General features: G+C 39.0%; 2 protein-coding genes across 24 annotated transcripts in view; both read left to right on the top strand.

The window, feature by feature from the left end:
* The window catches only part of DST (dystonin), a 495,141-nt gene that overhangs the window by 262,281 nt on the left and 208,017 nt on the right, over nt 1–24,843 (top strand). The window lies entirely within an intron of this gene.
* LOC131382070 (uncharacterized) lies at nt 3,085–4,180 on the top strand. Its single transcript, XM_058432043.1, has one exon. It carries the CDS (start codon nt 3,380–3,382, stop codon nt 4,175–4,177), a length of 798 nt encoding a protein of 265 aa, XP_058288026.1. The 5' UTR covers nt 3,085–3,379; the 3' UTR covers nt 4,178–4,180.

Below are 24,843 nucleotides of genomic sequence, written 5' to 3'. Positions count from 1 at the left end.
CAGCTGCCTTTGGAGGAGAGAGGAAGACTAGTCACAGAAGTACGAAAAGAAGTTTTGCGGGCCACACACGGTGGCTCACACCTGTAATCCCAGCACTTCAGGAGGCCGAGACGGGCAGATCACCTGAGGTTGGGAGTTCAAGACCAGCCTGACCAACATGGAGAAACCCGGTCTCTACTAAAAATACAAAATTCGTCGGGCATTGTGGCGCATGCCTGTAATTCCAATCACTCGGGAGGCTGAGGCAGGAGAATCACTTGAACTCAGGAAGCAGAGGTTGTGGTGAGCTGAGATCACGCCATTGCACTCCAGTCTGGGCAACAGGAATGAAACTCTGTCTCAAAAAAAAAAAAAAAAAAAAGTTTTGTTTCTAATATACTGTGGCATAATGTTCTAGAATCCGTTGTATTTTAGGGCTTTAATTATAAGATGATGTAACAAATTATTACCAATATTCATAAATTAGACCAAAATCTATTTGGAATGGAACATATCTATGTTTTGGTTAAATGGAAATGTTCTCTCTTATTTAAATGAAATAACTTTTTTTAGTACAACAATAACTTGAGATTAGAATTGTTTTTTGGTTATGCCAAGATATAAAGATTTATAACAGTGGTAATCATCCTCACTCACAGTGCCTTAGCCTTTTTCTCTGTAGTTTACATAAATAATGGAAGCACTTTCAAAAGACCAGTTTGTTTTATTTTAACAATATTTGTTATAGCATAATAAATGGAATCTATTTTTCAGTCAGGCTTTCTGAAGGTAAGCATTATCATTACAGTAGTCCTATATCATTAGCCACCACATGCCAGATCCAGAGATACTAAGGTAATGAAGTGTATTGTTCTGTTTATTGGGAGAGTGTACATGAAATTAACTATGACATAGGGTGATGAATATTATTGGTGATATAAATGAAAATAGAAATGTATGGGAAAGGAGCATTGTAGTGGGATCGGGATGGCTTTAGAGAATGTGGGAAATTTTCACAGATATTAGAGATAGGCTTTGAAAGATGAATGCCAGTCACCAGGCAGACTAAGTTGGGCCATTTCTGGGAGAGGTAGCAGTGTATATGGCCTAGAAATGGACAGCTGCTTAGTTTGGCAGGTGTATTAGTTCATTTTGTGTTGCTGTAAAGGCATACCTGAGGCTGAGTAGTTTATAAAGAACAGAAAAGAGGTTTATTTGGATCATCACGGTTCTGCAGGCTGTACAAGAGACATAGCCCTGGCATTTGCTTCTGGTAAGGTCTCAGGAAATTTTTCAGTCATGGTGGAAGGCAAAGGGGAAGCAGGATTGTCACATGGTAAGAGAAAGAGAGAAGGAGGAGGAGGGGTAGGAGGTACTAGGCTGTTTGAAACAACTAACTCTTTTTTTTTTTTTTTTTTTTTTTTTTTGAGAGGGAGTCTCGCTCTGTCGCCTAGGCTGGAGTGCAGCCATGCAATCTTGGCTCACTGCAACCTCCACCTCCTGGGTTCAAGTGATTCTCCTGCCTCAGCCTCCCAAGTAGCTGGGATTATGGGCACGCACCACCACGTCTGGCTAATTTTTCTATTTTTATTAGAGGCAGGGTTTTACCATGTTGGCCAGGCTGGTCTTGAACTCCTGACCTCAAGTGATCCACCTGCCTTGGCCTCCCAAAGTGCTGGGATTACAGGCATGAACTACCATTGCTGGCCTCAAACAACTAACTCTTAAGTGGGTAAGAACTCATTACTGTGGGGATGGCCCAAAGCCGTTCATGAGAGAGCCGCCCCCGTGACCCAGACACCCCCCACTAGGCCCATCTCCAACACTGGGAGTCACATTTTCAGCATGAGCTTTGGAGGGGACAAATATCTAAACTTCATCAGCAGAGATGGAAGGAAGGATTGGGGGAGTGCAGATCACTGGTTGCCCGTCCATCATGTTAGTACAAATATCAGCCATTATACATTTATAGTCTGTTGAATAATGTACCACTCATTGCCTTTGAATACATTGAAAATCAAGTTAAAAACAAAAAAAAATCTGAGACCTTATTTTTATCAGCTTGTCTTCTGGAATATTCAGTTTTTGCTACTGGAGAATGTTTTTAAATGATTAAGGAAAATTTTACAATGCGGGATCTGTTATTGACAAACATCTGCAGTATCATTGCTAATTGAATATTCTTACTTAGTAAAATATAATGAGTTCCATCTTTTGATCAGTCTACAGACTACCTAGTGAAAGGCAATTATTAATTTTTTTAGTAGTGAAATGATTTCTGCTTACGTGTAAATCCATTTCACGCTATTCTAATTTTTTTTTTTTTTTTTTACCATATCTATGACTCAGTGTTAGAAATATGCACACCTTAGATAATCAAGTTTCATACTGATTCATTATTTTTCCAGCAAGGCCCTCATAAAAACTGTACAATATTTAACTAGGGTATGATTATAAAAGTTACATATAAAGTTTAACTGCATATATATATGTGTATATATATATATATATATATGAATGCACATATGTTTCCTTTTGGTAAATGTTTCCTGCTTTAAATTATATAATTTATCTATTTGGTATCACATTAAAGTCCTAATAATTAGATAAGGTGATGGCTTGGAAATTTGTATTATTTGAAAAGTATTATAAACTATTTTAAAAGATTGATTTTTTTAGAAACAATTTTATTAGAGAATTATAAGCATTTAGCATTTATCTCTCCTGCTAGCTATTGAATCAGCTTATTATTTTTTATGACTTGTTTTGAATAAGAGTCTTAATATAATTTACAGAGATTTTTGGGCTTTTGGTTTTTTTGTGTGCAAGTACCAAAATTAGTTGATATTTCTTAAGAAAAAAAATTATATGGTAGAGGGTAGAGAGTCTCTGAAATTCATTTTGAAAGGCACTTTGAAACCAAATTTGAAGGGCACTTTCCTAAATCTGTCCTGACTGGTGTTTGCCTTCTGTTTGCTCTCATTCGTTGAACCACCAAATAGTTTCAAAGGTTAAGTGCAAACTTCGTTAGTGTATCTGCATTTCAGAAAACTGAAAGTTAAAAACAGTCATAATCTCATACAGTGAAGCTAAGGGTTTGCCTTGAGAGCTCATCAGTGTTGTAATTTGACAGTGAGCAGTAATGTTTGTCTAAGAGGATTGGTGGCCAGAAATAAGCCACAGTGTCTAATGAGACACGGACCGGCTGGGCAGGATGCCACGGCATTTCTTGTGTGTGCCTTTCTCATAAGCAAAATGGCCTCAGACTGAAGAGAATGGTCATGAAGTCTGTGTGGAACAGACGTCAGAGTGGAATTTTCAGACTTAATGGAGAGGATCTAAGTAAGCTCTGGATTTTGAAATGAGTGAATCTGTGGAGCTGTGATCTCCTACAAATCAAATGGGGAATGTCTGTGGATGTGTAAGAGCTGAGAAAGAAGAACAATATGTAGATCCTGCCAAAACTCCTTTGAACCCTGAAAAATACTCTCCTGGAAGAAAATATTTCAGAAGAAAACCGATCAAGAAAACTGGAGGTGACAAAGAGTCAGTCGAGGCAAACAATGAAAATGAAGGCAAGAAGAAGAGCAGCAGTCAGCCTTCAAAAGAACAGCCAGCTCCTTTATCCAGGGGACTGGTACAGCAGGAATCTGTTACCCTAAACTCTGCACTGGGAGATGGTATTCAGCAAAAGAAGACAGAAGTTGTAGCTGACAGTGTTAAACAGAAACTTCTGCCGAGTGCTGTAAGCAGTTGTTCTGACCATGTGAACCCTTCTCCTGCTAAAGACAGTGAAACAGAAGTAAAAGTTAGTGAACTGGATGAAGAGATTTCAGAAAAAGACAGCACTCCATATTGCGCAAAGAGGAAGAAACATTTAGATGATGTCAACACAAGCGAAATAACATTCCAGGAAAAAACTGATGTTTTTTCTTTTCGAAAGGCAGCCAGCTTAAGCTCTGTTCTCTTGGGTATAGAAAGATCACTCGAAAAAAGTGGGTTTGCTGAAGACCCACCAAAAAGTTATAGTAGTATTCAAGAAAAGCAAAACACTGAGAGATTTTGCCCTCATGCAGCACAGCATTTTCAGTTTAAAAAAAAGAGATGCCATTCCCTTTATACTAGTGTGTCCTCTGTTTCTAAGGACACAGCTGGAAATGAGGTAAGTGAAATGTGGAGTCTGAGTTCAAGTAAATAAGTATTCCAGGTGCTCACATCAGACTCACATCTAATTTGTCTTTTATAGTTATTTTCATATTAGTGTATGTAAAAGCCAAAGAGTTTCTGTTGCGTTTTGTTTGTAGCCTCAGGTTTGATTATTATGATTTTATTTTTGTGCGGTGCACATTCTTTGATCACACTTTAATCTAAAAATCCTGTACATTTTCATTATTGGTGGAAGACTTTAAAAAGCACTACAGTAAGAGAGTGCATGTCTTTTGAATTTTTCTGGTTCATGATTCTTGACTTTGCCTGTGGAATAGCGTGTGGAAGCTTAGTTGGACTGTAGGTAAAAGTTCAATTAGAAAATAGTCATGAGAAGACAATAGCTTTGTAACAGATAATAGGATACTGTAAAATTATCAGTCAATACCGACTTGCTGATTCATTAGTTTGAAAAGCCAGATTCTGGTTCTCTGTTGATTTTCATGTGCAGAAACATTCACATAATTGCTGTCAATTCTGTGTGTATGTTTTGAGGGCTAGGGGTACATCTTTTCTTTTCCTTTATGTTATTCCCCAGCCCCAGTCTAAAATCAGAAATTGTTAGGGTAGCATGCCATAGGAATTTGAAAATGACACAGACTACCAGGAAGTTGAGATCTTTATTCCTAACACTGATATTTAGCTTTAGACAAGTTACTTATCTGGGGTTTTTACTTGTCTTTAAAATATAATTAGATAGGTATTTATTTAATTGCTCAAAAAATGTATTATCCAGATAACTTCTACATGTTACTACTCAGGAGTTGACGGCTTTGTCTTTAAGCTATTCCTAACTTTATCTTTTAATAAAAAATCTGAACTTAAAAGAATATTTGTGATGTTAAACATTCTTGGCAAGGTCATTGTGTCAATGAGCAGTGACCATTTGCATAATGATAGAATGAGGTTTTATGAGGGTTAGTGTGCGCCATCATCACTGACCTTGGTTGCTGAGTTCTCCTGAAGGTGTCCTGTTTATATACACTGCTATACCTTGCCAATAATATGTCATCAGTTCTGTTTATATTTTATAGTGGTTATATTTTAAAAAGAAAGCATTCAGTCTGTGTCATTATCTATGTAGCTCTGTCATAAAGGCTAGTGCAAAAGAAAACTACTTGACTACTATATGTTTATGAATATAAGCACTTGGTTTAATTTCACATATGTTTTCCAACTGTTTTCTTGCATAATTTGGCTTCAAGTAAGCTGTACATTTTTGCATTAATGGAAATTTTTATAATCTGTTTCCTTAGTGGTACATTAGCCTTTCCTTCAATGGAAAATATATGTGGAAATAAGTCATAAACTGACCAGTCAGATTTGTGAAATAACTGTGATGCAATGTATATAAAGCCTGACATCTTCTAGGTCAAGGCTGAATGGGTAGTCATTATTTTATCTGAAGGGTTTGACATCTCATGTCCCTGTAGTTCAGATAAAGACTATTTATTTATTCTGTGGCACACAAAGAGTCCCAATCAAGAGTTTAGCTATTCCTCTTAGGACATTCTTCCTGTTACCTTGGAAGTGTTTGACTCTGTTTCTTAACATCTTTGGTTGGAAACTTCCACAGAACTCTTTGTCTTGCATTGGAGTCTACATTTTTCATTGGAGAATTAGTTGCAAATGAGAGCTTCCAGCCACTTCATTGGCATTTCATCCTGGAAATGGCCGATTAACCAACATTCCTTTTGTTTGTTCTTTTTCATAGCTTCCCTATGTGATCGTTTTTTGCTCTGAGTTGCATGTAGGGTTGGACTCAACTTTTGAGTTAACTTTTAAGTAGAATAGTGTACAATTTTTTGAGCTTATCTTAACCTGACTTGATCTCCCCTAGTCCTGTGACATTCATCATTCTCAGCCTACTTCCTTTTTGAGTCGTTGCAATGACACGCTGACCTAGAGTGGTCTTCCTGGCTCAAGGGGCTCTGTGGAGGCCACTCATCCAGCCCTTCCTGCTGCATATAAATGTTATCAACATGTTATATTTTTATTAGGATAAGTAGGTAAAAAAGGAGTATATTAGATTTGTATACTGCGTTGGAATTGGAATAATGGTTTCAGACACATCATGTCATTTGATCATCCAAACAACTCTATGAAATAGGCAAAATAGACTATACCTCATATACAGAATGAAAAAATGGAAGCTCAAAGAGGTTAAATAAATCCTTAAGGCAACATGGTAAATAAGATTACCTGAGTTAAATTATGGCACGGCATTCCACTTGTTTTACTTGTCAATGAAATTTAAGGGAGATTGCTAAAAAGTTAGAGCAGGAATTGATGTTAATAGTGTCATCTGTGAAGGATATGTTATAAACAGGTGGCAGAAGGTAGATCGTTTTGGGAGACAAGGAGTAATGAGCTCAGTGTTTGTACCTTTTTCAAGGATCTTCTGTTTGTCGAAGACTCACCTTGTACCTTGTGACAAGGTTTCCTACCTTTGTCCTTGAGCTCTTTCCAGAAAACATTCTTTTTTCTTTAGTTTCACAAATCCCACTTTTTCCCAGTTTTGTTAAGTTGATATTAGCAAAGATAGTTGTTTTCATTATCTATAGACTGTGGGTTCTCTAACCTGGCCATATACGTGCAAGAGTCATCTGAAGATATTTCCAAAAAGATAGATGCCTGTATGTCACCTACAGTTATTCTAATGTAATAGATAAGGGTGGGTGCTCTGTAGGTGATTCTAAGGGTCAGGACGTTGGATAGGGAGCTTTTTACTATTCTTATTCTGCAGCAGTACTTCTCAAAGCCTGGCCCCAGGGTCCCTGCAGGAGAATCCTCTAGATTGCTTATTGAAAAACACCTTGCTTGAGATTTAATTTAATCAGAATATCTTCTGTCATGAGACAGTATTGTATATGTTTTCGGCACCTGCTCATGTGTTTTTAAAAACACACCAGATTTAGAGAATCAGCATCACCTTAGCTTAGCAGTTGCCATCTCATTTTCTTCTTAATGTAGGTTTTCTGATAAGCAATGTGGACTATGGGCCTGGCAGGCAGAAGATCGAAGTTCTTCTAGTCAGGCTTTGCCACCAGAGAGCTGCGTGACTTAGGCAGTCTTCTTTATTTCTCTAGGTCTCAGCTTCATTTTCTATAAAAGGAGGATACTGGACTAGATCATGATTCTACTGCTAATAATAATGCTATTTGTTGAGTCCTACTATATTGCAAGCACTCCACAGCTACATTAATCTTCAGAGCAAGTTTCTGAAGTGTTCTGTTATGAGCTCCATCTTTACAGATGAGGAAACTGAGTCTCAGGAGTTAAGTAGCTTACTCAACTCACTTAACAATGAGTGGTATAGCTTTGATCTAACCCAAAATTGTCTGCCAGGCTGAACTCTTACCTGATGCAATTTACCCCCGTTTTCCTACATACCTCTCTTCCAGTTTTAACTTTCTGTGAATTAATGTGCATAAGTGTATGCCTTTTTGTTTGTCCAGTGTTATTACTCCTCTCTCTTTCCCTCTCTTCCTTTATTTCTTTATCAGACATTTATTATGTATTGAACCCAAACTAGGCACTCAGAGATAAGTAAAACGTAGCTCTTTTCCTTGTGCATTATATCTCACTGTTTGTTCATAATAAATGACAGGGACCATGGCTATAAAATTAGTCACCTGAGAATTAGTCACTTGGGGATAAGTTTAACTTCTCAGCAAACCATGTGGTGACTCTATTAAGTAATGAAAATCGAACTGCATTTCTGTTCCTTTCCATCCTTTGGTGAATTACTAGTGAATAGTGCAGTGGCCTAAAGTAAAGAAGCCGAAGAGAGAAGGTTAAGAAATGAGTGTGGCTGTTGTACACAATATATTGTCAGTCTCTGAATAATGAAGAATTGAATATTTTTATTACCTTGGCTTTTGTATTTAAAAAACTTTGAAAAAAAATTAAGAACTATCTCAGAATGTGAGAGGACTTACATTCAACCTACCTGAAATATATTTATTCATTATTTTTTTCTCTCACCAACTCTTTTATGAAGCTTAGACTATAAAATTTGTGATTGGAATTCAAGGACCAGGATAAAATCTGAATGTGTTTAGCCTTGCTCCACGGATCTTGAAGACGAAGGGCACTCATTCTGTAATTGACTAACTCATTTCTTGCTGAACCATTTTATCTCTTTCTTTAAAAATGAACATTCACATTGATTTCTCTTGACTATTTCTAGTCATTTAGATTTTATTACCAGTTTGTGAAAATATAGTTTTAGAATAATTGTATAGAATTTGGGTCTCTATCATCATGATGCCTTTCTCTGCCTTTTAAGTTAAATGAGGGACATGCACAGTTTAAATCCTTGGCTTTACAAAAAAAGGTAGCTTCCCCCCCCCCCCCCCGTTTAAATAAGTAAATGATAATTTGTTCAAAGTAGTTATCAATTTAGAGCATTAGCACTTGGACTTTATCAACTTTTTAATTACTTTTGTTCTGCATTTCACCCTTTCCTTATATAGGCAGTTTGTACCAGTTAAAATTTTAAAAATGTTTGTGCTATCTTTACAGTTAAAAACATTTTGTGAAGTATTTTCACACTTTTTTTTTTAACTTGGAAGCAGATGCTAAAAATGTGTTGATTACATTTGTTTCTGCCAAAATAGTTTAAACATTTTTAAAGAAATTGTCCTTGGAAACAAACATCTTGGCTTGGAAATATTTGCCTGTGTTGACAAATTCAATATGGAATTTGCTTTTGCTTGACTATAGTGTCAAGTGATGTGAATAAAAGAGTTTTAGAAATATAATACCCTCTTACACGCCTCCATTCACTGTGGGGCAGGCACCGTTCTCAGCCGTGTGTGTCTTTCACACTAAGAAGGTTCTATTATTATACTCATTTTACAAAAGAAGAAACTGAGGCCCAGAGAAGTCACAGGGCTAGAAAATAGTGCGGACAGGAACTGAATTCCAGTTGCTGCCATCCACAGCTTTGCACCAATCTTCCTCCCGATGTTAAGCTTTTACTCTTGCAATAATGAAACTCATCAGGTAGGAGAAGAATCCTGAACTTCACCTTTTCCGACTTGCTGCTTTCGTTCTTACTAATACCTACACTCTCTCAAATAGAATATAATCCTTATTTTTGTCTTAATAGAAACACATGAAGGGATTGAATTTTCATTTGTTAATGTTTTTGTACCTAAACCTCTAAATCAATAGGGATTTGTGTTCTGCACAGAAGAACATTTGACTATCATTTCTACATCCACTGTGTGTCCCACAAGTCAGTTTCTGCTTCTGCAGAAGGAGGTGGTCCATGGGTAGGTAAAGCTCCCTCAGCAGTGTTATGGGGAGTCACTTAGCTTGGCAGAGTAGGGGAGGAGAACTTACAAGATGTTGAGTCAGAAGGCTTACATTCAATGCAGGTCTTATTATTCCCATCCTTAAAATTGGGGTGGTTTCTTGTTTTGAGGATTAAACGAGGTCACATATGTGAAAAAGACTTAGGAGACTGTAAAGTGCTTTATAACTTACATCCTTTTGTCTTCTGTTTCTGGAGAAAAGAGGAAATACTTTGTGATCATCCTTTAAATAGAAAGAATTCTGTAAGTTTTCAAAACTTTTAACAGGACGCTTCTTTCTCTCCTTTAGACACAGAGCATTCTGTATAACCAGAGTAGGCTGCCACCTTCCCTCCCCCTGTGATCCCGCCTTCATTCATCCTCTCATTTCTTTAGCAAATATTTACTAAGTATCTATTATGTGTCATACAGTGTGCTGACTATATTCTTCAAATTCCATTGTTAGCTTAAAACTTTGTCAGCCTTCTTAGATAAGGTAGCATGAAACTAAAATAAAAATAAAAAACAAAACAACAACAATGAAGACCCTGTCAATTTGTTGGAATGGAAATACCTTGGAAGGAACCATTTAAAAAGGTATCTAAGATTCAGTGGGTACCTGTGCAGGTTTGCTGCATGGGTATATTGCACGATCCTGAGGTTAGAGCTTCCAATGATCCTGTCATGTAATACTTGATAGGTCGTTTTTCAACCCTTCTCCCACTCTTACCATCCCCACTTTTGGAATACCCAGTGTTTATTGTTCCCATCTCTGTATCTGTGTGTACTCAATGTTTAGCTGCCACTGATAAGTCAGAACATGTGGTTTTTGGTATTCTGTTCCTGTGTTAATTCACTTAGTATAATGGCTTCCAGCTGCATCCGTGTTTTTGCAAAGGACATGATTTTGCTTTTTTTTATGGCTGTGTCGTATTCTATGTATGGCTGTGTGTACCACATTTTCTTTATCCAGTCCATTGTTGACAGACACCTAGGTTGATTCCCATGTCTTTGCTATTGTGACTAGTGCTGTGATAAACATACAAGTGCAGATGTCTCTTTAGGAGAATGGTATGTTTTCGTTTGGTTATATACCCAGTAATGGGACTACTGGGTTGAATGATAGTTCTGCTTTTAGTCCTTTGAGAAATCTCCAAACTGCATTCTACAGGGGCTGAACTATTTGCATTTCCACTAACAGTGTATAAGCATCTCTTTTTCTCTGCAACCGCGACAATGTCTGTTATTTTTTTGGCTTTTTTTAATTTTAATTTTTATTTTTTTTTGAGACAGAGTCTCACTCTGTTGCCCAGGCAACATGTTCAGTGGCATGATCTCTGCTCTTCAAGCAATTCTCCTGCCTCAGCCTCCTGACTAGCTGGGATTACAGGCATCCACCACTACACCTGGCTAATTTTTGTGTTTTTAGTAGAGACGAGGTTTCACCATGTTGGCCAGGCTGTTCTCCAACCCCTGACCTCAGGTGATCGGTGATCCACCTGCCTTGCCCTCCCTAAGTGCTGGGTTTACAGGCATAAGCCACCCAGCCTTGACTTTTTTAATAATGACCATTCTGACTGGTGTGAGATGGTATCTCATTGTGGTTCTGATTTGCATCTCTTTAATGATCAGTGATAATTGAGCATTTTTTCATATGTTTGTTGGCCGCTTGTATGACTTCTTTTGAGAAGTTTCAACATCATTAAAAAGTGGGCAATGGACATGAACAGAAGTGTCATTTGTTTTTTCCTTGTTGATTTGTTTAAGGTCCTTATAGATTCTGGGTGTTAGTTCTTTTTCAGATGCATAGTCTGCAAATATTTATTCCGTGTTAAAAGTAGGTTGTTTACTCTGTTGATAGTTTCTTTGGCTGTGCAGAAGCTCTTTAGTTTACTTAGGTCTGGAACCAATTTTTGAAGCTCATTTTGGTTATTTACACTTCACTGGTACATATCCATTTCAAAGGCGTTATTGAGAGTAACTCTGATACGAGAGAGGAAGAGAACATAATGCCAGAGGCAAATCTGCTCTTCTGTGTGGGGTTGGGGGTGGGTGGGGGCTGTTGGTTAAGGAGGTACAACTGGTCTAGTGAGGAAAATTCTTATGGACCCTGACATCCAGTTCATGTGAGAGATCCAGGGCTGTATCTTCCTCTGAAAATGTATAGTATTCTGTGTATCAGCTCCTTTGCCAATATAGAAGCCGAGAAGCTCCAGTGAAAAGGGTCTGCCTTTAGTTAGGAGTGAGGCAAAGCCAAGGGATTCCCTTTCATGACCTATCTATGTGCAGCCATTTTCCTGGCAGTAGGTGCACTGAGAGGAAGCTGGATTACTGTGGCTACTGAAACAGAAGAAAAATTAGTCTGACTTGTAAGGATAGATTTCTTTTCTAAACATAAAGGAGAAATGCCACTCTCTTGTAAATTCTGTACCTGAATGTAGGAGACCTGAGCTCATATCCTAGGTCTCCTACCAGCATGCTGTGAGACCCTATGCAAATGACATCACCTCTTTTAGTCTAAGCTTGTTCAGTAGTGAGAGGAGGGCATCCACCAAATATCTCTGCTTTCCTTCAGTTTGAATCCCCATGATTTCCTAATCTTCATTATGTAACTTTCTGTAAGTTAAATATCTCTGTTTTCTTAACTTCAGAGATGTTGCTTTTTCTACTATTGACATAAATTATTTAGATAATTTTGATAACACTTTAAAATAAATTATGTAGTTATTTAAAAATGTTTAAAAATAAAAATTGCATTATTTTCTTTGTATGGAATAATAAAATACATACTTTTTTAAAAAGTGAATAAGCTCTCGGGGAATATCTAAGTCAACTTTGGAGTTGGCAGTTCCTGTGTACTCAGTGCATGCCATAACCATGACAGCATCTGTAAAAATAGGGTGCTTCTGTTGCCCAGTTGTCTGGTGGCATTGACTTTGCTCATAGGACTTTCACGTTTACAGATTCAGCTGACTAACATGGGTGAGGCTGTTGCAATTCATTTAGCAGTAAGTGGGTCATTTAGTAATAAGCTGTGAATGAAATCAGTGTGCTATAAGATGAGATAGGTTGGCTTGTTTTCTTTTATTGAAAAGACATTTTGAAGCTATATACGATGTCAAGTTCATGACATTTTTTTAGATAAGTGATTCAGATGAAGCTTAGCTTTCTTACTTGACACTAGTTTCTCACTGAGTGGTCTCGAGGCTTGTGTTCCCCATTGGACACTTTTGTGCATTGGTAAGGGTATTCTGTTATTATCGGAAAGTGAGGTTAATTGGAAACCTTTTAATTTTCTGAAATGACAAAGTTTACATGGCAGGGTTAAAACTCATTCATACAAAATGAAAACAGGAAACGTGTGTTTCTGATCTTTCATACTTTTTCTGTCTTTAATACTTCCTTTGTTCCTGCTCTCTTGAGTCTCCTCTCCATTTATTCAGTAGATAGTTATTGAGCACCTGATATGTGCCATGTCACGTTGAGTATGGGGAGAATGTTCCAAGGCAGAAGTAGCTTGAACAAACTACTGTAGGAGAGAGGGAACATATGGTTCATATAACTTGATATTAATATGATTTGATCATAGAAGAGAAGAGGAGAATTGCTTGAATCTGGATTACCGCACCTGCAGAGTAAAGAACACACCGTTTTGGAAATGAGAGTACAATAATATTTGGTACAGCGAGACTAGTTAGGAGGCTGTTACTAATCCAGACACGGAGGCTTAGTTCCAGAAGAAGGTAGAAACCCAGTATTATTCGAGGTGTATCACGAATGTGTTTCAAAACATGTTGTTGGTATTGACATTCAAGACTGGTGGTAACAATCCGGACTAGAGATAATAGTTGCCTTGACTCAAGTTGATAGTGGGAAGAGAGAAAATGGGAATATAAAACCCCCTTCTTCCTACAAAAATCAATCTTAGAACAGTTAATATATCCATATTATTAGGTGTGTGAATAAATTGCCATTAAAAGTAATGGCAAGAACTGCAAATACTTTCGTACTAGCTTAATATCTTCCTTAGGGGCGTGAGAAACTAGCAGTTGAGTGTTTTGTAGAATGAGCTAACAAACATAAGGAAGATTCAGAAAAGTTGGGTTAACTCATCCTTTTATCCTTTGAGAGTTCCAGTACTGGTTGCTTTGGTTCCCAGACTGCAGAGCAACATATTCTGCTTGTTCTCTTGTATTTATTGTGTCCTTCAGCTGCTTTTTGAGACTGTGGCTCACATTGCCTGACCATGCTCCATGAGGCACTTGGTCAGACTTGCACAGTGAAACAAAACTTACGTTGTTTTACATCCCTGACTGACCATGAGCAGGCATATGTCTAGTGACAGCACTGTTGGAACTATGTGAAATGGGGTCATGCTTTCTTCTTTGGTTTGAACTTTGCCTGTCCAAATTCCCTCCTTGCAGATTCTCAACCGCAATCCTCTGCACCTTCTTTTAGTTCCAGTTATTGGTGTTTCAGTCATTGACTGTTGTCTCAGCTCTCTTCAGAGGGAGAAGGGAAAACATGGGGTAGAGTATCAGTGTTGTGTGTAAGAGTAGAGGTAATGAGGGAAAAAGAGAAGTGGATGTAAGAAAGAGTATGAGGGTTTTTTGGTCGTTGGTAGTGATGTTTTTTAGGCTGAGCTTAGTTTTCAATATTTTTATTTCAGTTTTTGAGCTTACTTATGTGAAGTGAAAAGGTAAAATAGGCCAGGTACGGTGCCTCATGCCTGTAATCCCAGCACTCTGGGAGGCCGAGGTGGGAGGATTGCTTGAGCCTGGGAGATCAACACTGTGGTGAGCCATGATGGTGCCATTGCACTCCAGTCTGGGTGGCACAGTGAGACTCTGTCTCAAAAACAAACAAACGAAAAAGTAAAACAGAAGTGATGACTTTTTGATTGCCAAAGTCCAGAATGAGTTCACTTGGATTTATGACATAAGATGTTTTATGGAGGCATGTTGACCTCCCCATTACACTCTCTTTGAACTTGTAGGACAAACACTAGGTTTTGGTTGTTTTTACACAGTGCCGAAATAGGTTTTTTGAAAAATGTTGTCAGCCATGTGTTTTGTATTTTGTAAATAATAAGCAAACAAAACCCATTTGGTTTAATGACATTTTTATCGGTGGATTGGTTGGGGACTGCATGTCCACTGTAGGTAATAAAGCCTCTTCTTCCCAGTGGGACCTTGAAATATATGATAAAGCAGAAGTGACCAAGAGAATCCTGGTCTTCTTAATGAATTAATGCAGATTCTCAAGGTGTCCAACTCAATCATAAAGTCATTTGTCCATTGGATATTTACTGAGTATCTGTAATGTGCCAAGCACTACCCTAGCTAGGCATTGTAACACTAAGGCAAATAAGACATTATCTTTCAGGATATACTGCTCACATATTAGAGGGCTAGAAGATCTAACAAGAGACAATAATGACACACAAGAGGTACTGCTATCATACCAGTATGAGTGGAGTACTTTTAAAATCACAGAAGATGGTCAGGTCCCTTACATAGACCCCTGAGGCAGAATCAGCTGGGGCTTCCTCAAGGAGAAGGGTGAGTGGAGGAGTAGCACGGGATGGGAATTGGTGAGGGCTTTCTCTGGGTAGAGAGTGGTACATATAAATGCATAGTATCTTGTGGAAATGCATTCTTATTGAGGAAGTAGAAGTAGTTCACTGTGGCTGGAGCACGAGAAGTGTTTGGGGTGGGTGTCAGAGGGCAGGGAGGAGAGATGAGGCTGCATAGGACTGTGTTACCAATTGGATGTGGGCACAGAGGTTGAAAAGGCATCAAGGATGACTCCAGCAGCTTCTTTTATTTTGGGGCAACTGAGTAAATGGTGGGGCCATTCTCTGAGCTAGGAATGCAGGAGGAAGTACAGGAAGGAAAATGAGAAATTAAGTTCTCAATACATTGAGTTTGAAGGGGCTGTGAGATATAGCACGGTGGTTAAGAGTATCAGCTTTGTAGCCAGACAGATTCAAGTTCCAATCTGACTTCTACCTATTAGTAATTTGGGTGAACTTGAGCAGGTCATATTATTACTTTATGTCTCTTTGTCATTTGTAAAATGATATTGTATATTGTAAAGATTATAAGAGGTAATTTTTATGAAGAGCTTAAGCACAGTGTCTGGCTCATTTAAGTGGTCAATACATGGTTAGTTTTACTATTGCAATAGAAGTGTATGATAGGGAGTTGGGTTTAGGGGTAAGGTTTGGGATGGGATATAGGGATGTGGGAGTCAACCCTGTCAAGGTGGCAGTTAAAGCCATTGTGGTAGAGATGATCCAGGGAGAGTGAGGAGAGTGGAGGAAAGAGGCCTGAGGCCTATGCCCTGGGGAATAACGTTAAAGGTTGGGTAACAGAGGAGCCTCTAATGAAGACTGAGAAGGAATGGCTAGAGAGGCCCGAGGAAAGCCTGGAAGGGGTGACGTCATGGAAGCCAAAGAAGAAAGATTGCCAGTGACAGATGCCTCAGTGAGATCAGGATTAGAAAATGGAAGGATGGGAAAACAACCCTTGAGCTCTTCTCCATGGTGTTTCTGTCATTAGACTGTAAGCTCCATGAGGATGGTTGTATAACCAATGCCTATTAATGGTACAAGTGGATATTAATGAGTGTTTGCTGAATGAGTGAGACTGTGAAGGAAGAGGTGATAGATGATCTCTCACAGTATCTTTCAACTCATCAGCATCCCCCACCCATCACTTATATTATGTTAACAATCTAATTTTCTTCTTTATTGGAAAAATAGAGTTATGAACAAGAACTCCCTCACTTTGTCTGGTCACCTTTGCTTAGTTTTAGTGGAATGGTAAGAAAGAGGCCAAATCAAAACAGGTAGAGGTGTGAAGATAATAGAGACAAGAAAATACAGAATACTTTTTTAGGTAGCTTTCCTAAGAAGAGAATGGGAGAGAGGTGGTGTTAAGTAAAGAGGGAATTGAGTTCATGAAAATTATTTTTATTTATTTTAGGATGGAAGAGATTTGGATATTTTAAATACTGAGAGACCCACATGAGAGGGGATTATTGATAGAATGTGATCGCTAGGAAGTTGGAGGTGAAAGGATTTAAACTCCAAGAGAAAAGGAGGTCATGTGGGAGCAAAGTTTGTGGGTAGCAGGACAGAAAGGGGTTCTTACTTATGTGGCTATTTTCTCAATAAAGGAGGAGATGCAATTTGTTTGCTAAACATAAAAACATAAAAGTAGATGTGGTAGGGTAGGTAGTTTTAGACAAATAGTGAAGAATTTTTGTTTTTGGAGATGGAGTTTTACTTTCACCCAGGCTGGAGCGTAGTGGCATAATCATGGCTCACTGCAACCTTGACCTCCTGGGCCCAGATGATCCTCTAACCTCAGGGGCCTGAGGAAGCTTGGACTGCAGGCATGTGGCACTGTACCCAGGTGATTTTTTTTTTTTTTTTAATAGAGACATAGTCTTCCTATGTTGCCCAGGCTGGTCTTGAACTCCTGGGCTCAAGTGATCCTCTTGCCTTGGCCTCCCAAAGTGTTGGGATTACAGGTGTGAGCCACCACACCCAGCCAAATAGTAAATAATTAAAAGTAATATTGTAAGGGGTGAAAGAGCTGGCCAGTTAGGACACCAAGAAGAATTGCCACATTTCTTTGAGTACCTAGCTGAGGTTGCAGACCTGGAATTTGTGGTGGCAGGAGTCCACATGGTGGTATGCTTTTCTCTGGTAGAAGTTTATAGCTTAGGGTGAAAGCAGAGAAGACATGCAGCTGGATTGATCAGGATTAAGGTTTGGTGGTGGAGTGGTTGCAGAGTAAGGACAAAGATGTGAGGGACTTATGGATATTAGCAAGGAAGTGGTGGAAATGATAAATAATATAGTACAAGACAAACAGAGAAGGATGTAAAGATAGAAGGGGCATCTGTAGAGGAAGAAAAATAATTTTCTTCAACCCTCGTAAGTTAGCTGGAATGGATGCCTACAACAAAAGACAGATGGGTAAGAGAAAGACAGTTTATTAACATGTATGTTTCATACATACATGGGAGAGCCCAGAGAATGAGCAGTTCTCAGAGGCAGCTTTGAATTCCATTTTATATAGCGTCTTCAACAAAGGGCAGTACATTTTTAGAGAAATGACAAGACAAAAGAAAAAAACTTTGAGTCTGTGGGGGCAGCAATTTGTGGGAAGGGAAAGAAATGGCAGACAAAGGCCAGTTAGTAAAGCTTGTTCATGTAGATAATTTTGGTCCCCTCTCCAGGCCCGTAACAGTCTAAAGTTATCTTTATTGGTTAATGTTTTTCTCTCTGGTAGAGGGGGATAGGATACCTTTTGTCTTTGTAAATCTGTGTCCTGCTTTTAGGCAAATGGAGAGCAGAGAGCTTTCCTGCATCTGCTGCTACTTAATTGCCTTTAACTCAACAACCTTTTATTTTGACATGGCATCTTCTGGTCTCCCACAGCCCACCCTGTCCCCCAGGTATATATGAAATATACATATTATAATAATAAACTACTCTTCGTTTTTCTCTAGTTAATATATATTTTGTTACAGGGATCTGCTCCAATTAAGAATTTATGAGAGTTGAAGAAAAAATTATGTTTCTTCCTCTACCGTTCATAGATAGGAAGAAAATTGGGCATGTCAAGGAATATGAGATGTTGATGAAGCCAGATAATTGGTTTAGCTAGAATTAGCAAAGGAAAGTGCTGGAAGAATAGGAAACTGCTTTTAGAAGTTAAATACCTGAGGTGGACTAGTTCGGTTCAAGATGATGAGATCCAGGATGTAGCTGTATGACTGGCTGAAATGAAGAGACAAAGCACTGATGGTGGGTGTTACGTGGACATGGCGTTTGGGTGTCCAGGCACACAGCCAGGTGCCACATCTTTGAGGGATGCGAGCATCGTGTTTAAGGAGAGGAAGGAGGAGAGCTAGAGAGCACGACTGGCCTACAATGTAAAAATGATTTTTTTTGTACTTACAGATAATGATTTGAAAACCACTGGTTTTGCATCACTGGAGGAGTTAGAATTCACCTGCCCCGCCTGTGGGCCTAGTGGAGCCTGGGACTTGGCTGAATTTTAGTTATTGTCATGGGGGGATACTTGGGGTTCAGTAAAAAGATAAAGCCGTTTAAGGTATTGAAGACATGAGACTTTGTTTACCATGGGGTAGATATTTTTGGAAGTTTGGGAATGGTAGCAAGCTGGGTCAGGAGAGATGAAGCCCAGATCAAATATGGGCAGGAGAGGCTCAGTGACAGGAAGAACTTGAATTTGGGCAGTAGTCAGCAATGACCAGGATGTGAGGCATGAAGGCTTCAAGTTTCTGAAAGGAACTCTGGTATAAAGTATTTTGTTTGTTTTGGTGCTAGCTGACAGATTGGTGAAAAGCTTTAAGAAGCAGTGCTACTGCAGGTAATAAAATTGTGGTGGGGCTAGCTGCTGTGGTTCATGCCTATAATCCCAGCACTTTGGGAGGCCAATGTGGGGGGATCACTTGAAGCCAGGAGTTCGTGGACAACAAAAAGAGACCCCTGTCTCACAGAAAATTTAAAAGAATTAGCCAGACATAGTGACACATGGTGGTGGTCCTAGCTGTTTGGGAGGCTGAGGTGGGAGGATCAGTTGAGCCCAGGAGTTTGAGGCTGCAGTGAGCTATGATCTTGCCACTGCACTTCAGCCTGGCAACAGAGTGAGACCCCATCTCAGATAGATGGATAGACGGATGGATGGACGGATGGATGGATGGATGGATGGATGGATGGATGGGTGGATGGATGGATGGATGGATGGATGGATAGACGGATGGATGGATGGATGGATGGATGGATGGATGGATGGATGGATGGATGGTAGATAAGTAGTGGTGGGAGAAAATGGATAGATAGATAAGTAATGGTGGGAGAAGCTAACATTTGTAGAATTTTCTATGTGGCGGCGCTGTGATAAGCACTTGATATGACTGTTTTTATTTAATCTTTAGAACCACCAAAGGAAGACGTTATTATATTTAAGTTTTTTAAATTGACAAATAAAAATTACATATATTTATCATGTACAACATCTTATGAAATTCAAGTAATTAACATATACATTACTTCAGTACTTACATTTTTGAGGTGAAAACACTTAAAATCTACTCTTTTAGCAATTTTAAAGAACGTGGTACATTGTTACTAACTATAGTCACTATGTTGTATAAGAGAAGTTTATTCCTCTTAACTGAAATTTTGCATCCTTTGACCGATACCGCCCCAATCACTTCCACCCCAACCACCACAGCCTCTGGTAACCACCGTTCTACTCTGCCCACTTCTGTGAGTTCAACTTTTTTAGATTCCACATATAAGTGATATCATTCAGTATTTGTCTTTATGTGCCTGATTTATTTTGCTTAACATTCCCTCCAGGTTCATCCATGTTGTTGTTAATAACTACATTCCCTCCTTTTTTTAAGGCTGAACAGTACTGTATTGTTTGTATATATCACATTTTTAAAATTCATTCTTCAGTTGATGGACACCTAGGTTGATTCCTTATCTTGGCCATTGTGAATAATGCTGCATTATACATGGGAGTGTAAGTCTTTGATATACAAATTTCCCTTGGATATATACCCAGTAATGGGATTGCTGGATTATATGGTAGTTCTATTTTTAATTTTTTGGGCACCTCTATACTGTTTTCCATAATGGTTTTACTAACTTACATTCCCACCAACAGTGCAAAAGTTCCCTATTCTCCACATTCTAAACAAAACTTGATATCAGCTGGGTGCAGTGGCTCACGCCTGTAATCCCAGCACTTTGGGCAGCTGAGGTGGGTAGATCACCTGAGGTCAGGAGTTCAAGACCAGCCTGGCCAATATGGCAAAACCCTGTCTTTACTAAAAATACAAAAAATTACCCAGGTGTGGTGGTGGGCACCTGTAGTGCTAGTTACTCGGGAGGCTAAGGCATTGCTTGAACCCAGGAGGTGGAGATTGCAGTGAGCTGAGATTGCCCCACTGCACTCCAGCCTGGGTGACAGAGCGAGACTCTGTCTCAAACAAACAAACAAAAACCACTTGTTATCTTTCCTTTCCTTTTTTTTGAGACTAGCCATTCTAAGAGGTGTGAGGTGATACCTCATTGTGGTTTTAATTTGCATTTCTTCGCTGCTTAGTGATATTGATCATTTTTTCATATACCTATTGGCCATTTGTATGCCTTGTTTTGAGAAATGTCTATTATGATATCCTTTATTTTAAATTGAATTTCTTTTATTTTTATTTATTTATTTATTTATTGAGATGGAGCATTGCTCTCTTGCCAGGCTGGAGTGCAGTGGTGCAATCTCAGCTCACTGCAACCTCCGCCTCCTGGGTTCAAGTGATTCCCCTGCCTCAGCCTCCCAAGTAGCTGGGATTACAGGCACGTGCCACCATGCCCAGCTAATGTTTTGTATTTTAGTAGAGGTGGGGTTTCCCCATGTTGGCCAGGATGGTCTCGATCTCCTGACCTCGTGATCTGCCTGCCTTGGCCTCCCAAAGTGCTAGGATTACAGGTATGAGCCACCACATCTGGCCAAGTTTTTTGTTTTCTTATTACCGAGTTTTAGTTTCTTACATATTTTGGATATTAACTCGTTATAGGATGAATGGTTTGCACATATTTTCTCCCATTCTGCAATATGTCTCTTTATTGTTTCTTTGGCTGTGCAGAAGCTTTTTAGTTTGCTGTAATCTCATTTTTCTGTCTTTGCTTTTCTTACTTGTGTTTTTGGAGTCATATCCAAAAAATCATTGCCCAGTCCAAAGTCAAGAAACTTTTCCTTATGTTTTCTTTAGTAGCTTTATGATATTAGGTCTTACATGTTTTGAGAAATGTCTTTATCCAGTTTGAGTTGATTTTTGTATATGGTGTGAGATAAGGGCCTAATATCATTCTTCTTCATGTGGATATCCAGTTTTTCAGACATCATTTATTGAAGAGACTGTTGTTTCTCCATTGTATGTTATTGGCATCTTTGTCAAATACCAATTGACCATAAATGCATGGTTTATTTCTGGGCTCTCTGTTATTCCACTGGTCTATCTGTCTGTTTTCATGTCAGTACCATGCTGTTTTTATTACTATAGGTTTGTAGTATATTTTGAAGTCAGGTAGAGTGTGATGCTTCCGGGTTTGTTCATTTTGCTCAAGATCGCTTTGACTATTTGGGGTCTTTTGTGGTTCCATTCAAATTGAAGGATTGTTTCTTCTATTTCTGTGCAAAGTGTCATGAGAATTTTGATAGGTATTGCATTGAATCTTTAGATTGCTTTGGCTAGTATGGACATTTTAACAGTGTTAATTCTTCAAATTCATGAATGAACATGGGACATCTTTCCGTTTATTCATGACTAATTTCTTTCATCAGTGTTTTCAGTATAAAGGTCTTTTATCTCCTTGGTTAAATTTATTACTAAGTCTTTTTTTTAAGCTATTGTTAGTGGGATTGCTTTCTTGATTTCTGTTTTGGATAGGTTGTTGTTATTATTTAAGTTTTAAAGATGAAGAAAGTGAGGCCAGGTGCAGTGGCTCACGCCTGTAATCCCAGCAGTTTGGGAGGCTGAGGCGGGTGAATCACCCGAGGTCAGGAGTTCAAGACCAGCCTGGCCAACATGGTGAAACACTGTCTCTACTAAAAATACAAAAATTGCCGGATATGTTAGCACACGCCTGTAGTCCCAGCTACTTGGGAGGCTGAGGCAGGAGAATCACTTGAACCCGGGAGGTGGAGGTTGCAGTGAGCTGAGATGGTGCCACTGCACTCCATGCTGGGTGACAGAGTAAGACTCTGTCTAAAAAAAAAAAAAAAAAAAAAAAGAAAGAAAATGGATTTTAGGAGATTATGTGAGTGAGTAGTCTGGGTCATTCATTTCATTAACTGTTGGAATTAAGGTTTAGACTGAGGCAGCATGAATTGAAACCCTCTCTGATTATCACTACATTGCCTCCAGGTTTTGAAGGGAGGTAGCTTGATTACTTTTTAGAATCTGACCTGAACGTGAAACCATTAACCTGTCATTGGTGGAAGATTCAGGCTGTTCTGCTGAACACACAGATTTCAGATCAGGGCTTATGAATGACAACTGAAGACTTAACCAATTTTTAGCATTTAACTTATTTTTCATTTTAATTTTGGTTGCATAGTATCATGAAAAGTCTGATATACTAGTGGCTAATGGTAACAGTATTTTAAAAAATACCTTAAATTGCTACAAGAGGATGATGTTCAGTTTATTGGAAGTAGCAGGAAAAGCTGAAAATGGAGGAGTTAGAATTCACCTGCCCTGCTTGTGGGCCTAGTGGAGTCTGGAACTTGGCTTAATCTTTGATATTGTAAAGCTTGGTTCATAACATTTGAATATGCATTGTAAAATTATATGAATATACTTTTGAATATGCATTTTAAAATTATCGCTTTTTAATAGTGTGTGTATGTATAACAGTCTGAAATTGTGTTTGTAACAATCTGAAATTCATCTATTGGAAACTTATTTAACAAGAATACATTATTTTCTCTTGACATTTAGGCCATTTTCAGACCTCTATACTCCTTTAACATCCTTCCTCTGGTAAAACTACTGCGTAGCACTTGAACCTATTAAGCTGGTACCTTGTAGTTGAACTTTACTGACTTCCCTGGTTAACAGGTAATGCTTTTGTAACTGACTGACATGGAATTAGCAGAAAACAGTCCCACACAACCCCAGCTATCTACCATTTCTATCTGTCATTATACATACTATCTAGGTGGCTCTTGAATTGTAAGGGTTACCCAAAACAGTTGATTTTATAATTTTTAAAGGGTTATAGAGATCAAGAGGCTCAACTTTTCTTTTATTTCTTGTTTTTTGTTCTGTTTTGTTTTGTTTGTTTTCTTGATTCCGATCTAACGTTGTTAGGGAAATGGGGTCTCGCTCTGTCGCCCAGGCTGGAGTGCAGTGGCGCAATCTCGGCTCACTGCAAGCTCCGCCTCCCGGGTTCACGCCATTGCCATTCTCCTGCCTCAGCCTCTCTGAGTAGCTGGGACTACAGGCGCCCGCCACCACGCCCGGCTAATTTTTTTGTATTTTTAGTAGAGACAGGGTTTCACCGTGGTCTCGATCTCCTGACCTCATGATCCGCCCGCCTCGGCCTCCCAAAGTGCTGGGATTACAAGCGTGAGCCACCGCGCCTGGCTTTGTTTTTGTTTTTAAGGGCCTCACTCTGTTGTCCAGGCTGGAGCGCAGTGGCGTGATCATGGCTCACTACAGCCTTGACCTCCTAAACTCAAGCGATCTGCCTTGGCTAGTAGCTGGGACTATGGGCACATGCTATTATGCCAGGCTAATTTTTTTTTAATAGAGACAGGGTCTCACTATGTTGCCCAGCCTGGTCTCGAACACCTGGGCTCAAGTGATGCTTTCATTTTGGCCTCTCAGTGTGCTGGGATTACAAGCGTGAGCCACCGCGCCTGGCCTCAACTTTTTCATTCACATTTCCTAGATTAGCTTCTCTGAACCGTTGTGATCATAGATTTTCATTAGTTTAAGGCAGCAAATTTAAAAAACTTATTCTTTTATTCCTTTTTATGGGGAATAGAGTTAAGAAAATAATAAAGTCAAGGTTTTACTTCTCCCTTTTTCAGAAAGAATAACAATAACTACAACAATAACATAGCTCACCTGTATTGTGCATGTGCGGACTATGGGCCAGGCATTACACTGTGCTGTTGTTGAATTCTCACAACACAGTATAGTTATCATCATCATTTTACAAGTAAGGGAATGGGCTTAAAGCAGTTAAGTAACTTGAGCATGTAAATGGTAGACATGGGACTTAAACTCTTGGGATGTGCCAGAAAGGTACTGTAGCATAATTTTAGACCAGAATGTCATTGGAACTTGGGCCAAAGAATATTGGTAAATTTTATGCTGTTTTTTTAATCACATAAAAAAAAAGAAATTTCTTCTATGTGTACTATATGATGTGTTCATGTACAGAGTTCTTTTCCATGCTCTGGAGTTTGGCACAGATTCCTGGCAAAGATTATTAAAATTGAGACAGTTTGTTCCACTTTTAAATCCTGACCATTTGTCAAGCAGAGTGTCTCAGATTATGGCTGAGAGTGAAGCTCCATGGGGCATGGCAGCCTCTGCTGAACACAGGAGAAGGAGTGTGTGAGGCCCCCTGTCATTTCCAACAAGTGAAGTTGTCAGGGGCTGCCAGGCCTGGCAAAGGCTTTCACTGCCACAGCCTTCCTGCCCCGGGTCCCTGGATTGGCTGCTGTGCCTCTGGCTCTGTGGCAGCTGGGAGGAATAAAGGGCTTCCTGTCTGAGCCTGGCACTA

This window comes from Hylobates moloch, unplaced genomic scaffold, assembly GCF_009828535.3.
Source record: "Hylobates moloch isolate HMO894 unplaced genomic scaffold, HMol_V3 SCAFFOLD_20, whole genome shotgun sequence".
NCBI classification, from domain to species: domain Eukaryota; kingdom Metazoa; phylum Chordata; class Mammalia; order Primates; family Hylobatidae; genus Hylobates; species Hylobates moloch.
The sequence above is the reverse complement of the archived record's forward strand: the minus strand, read 5'-3'. Positions and strand labels throughout refer to the sequence as shown.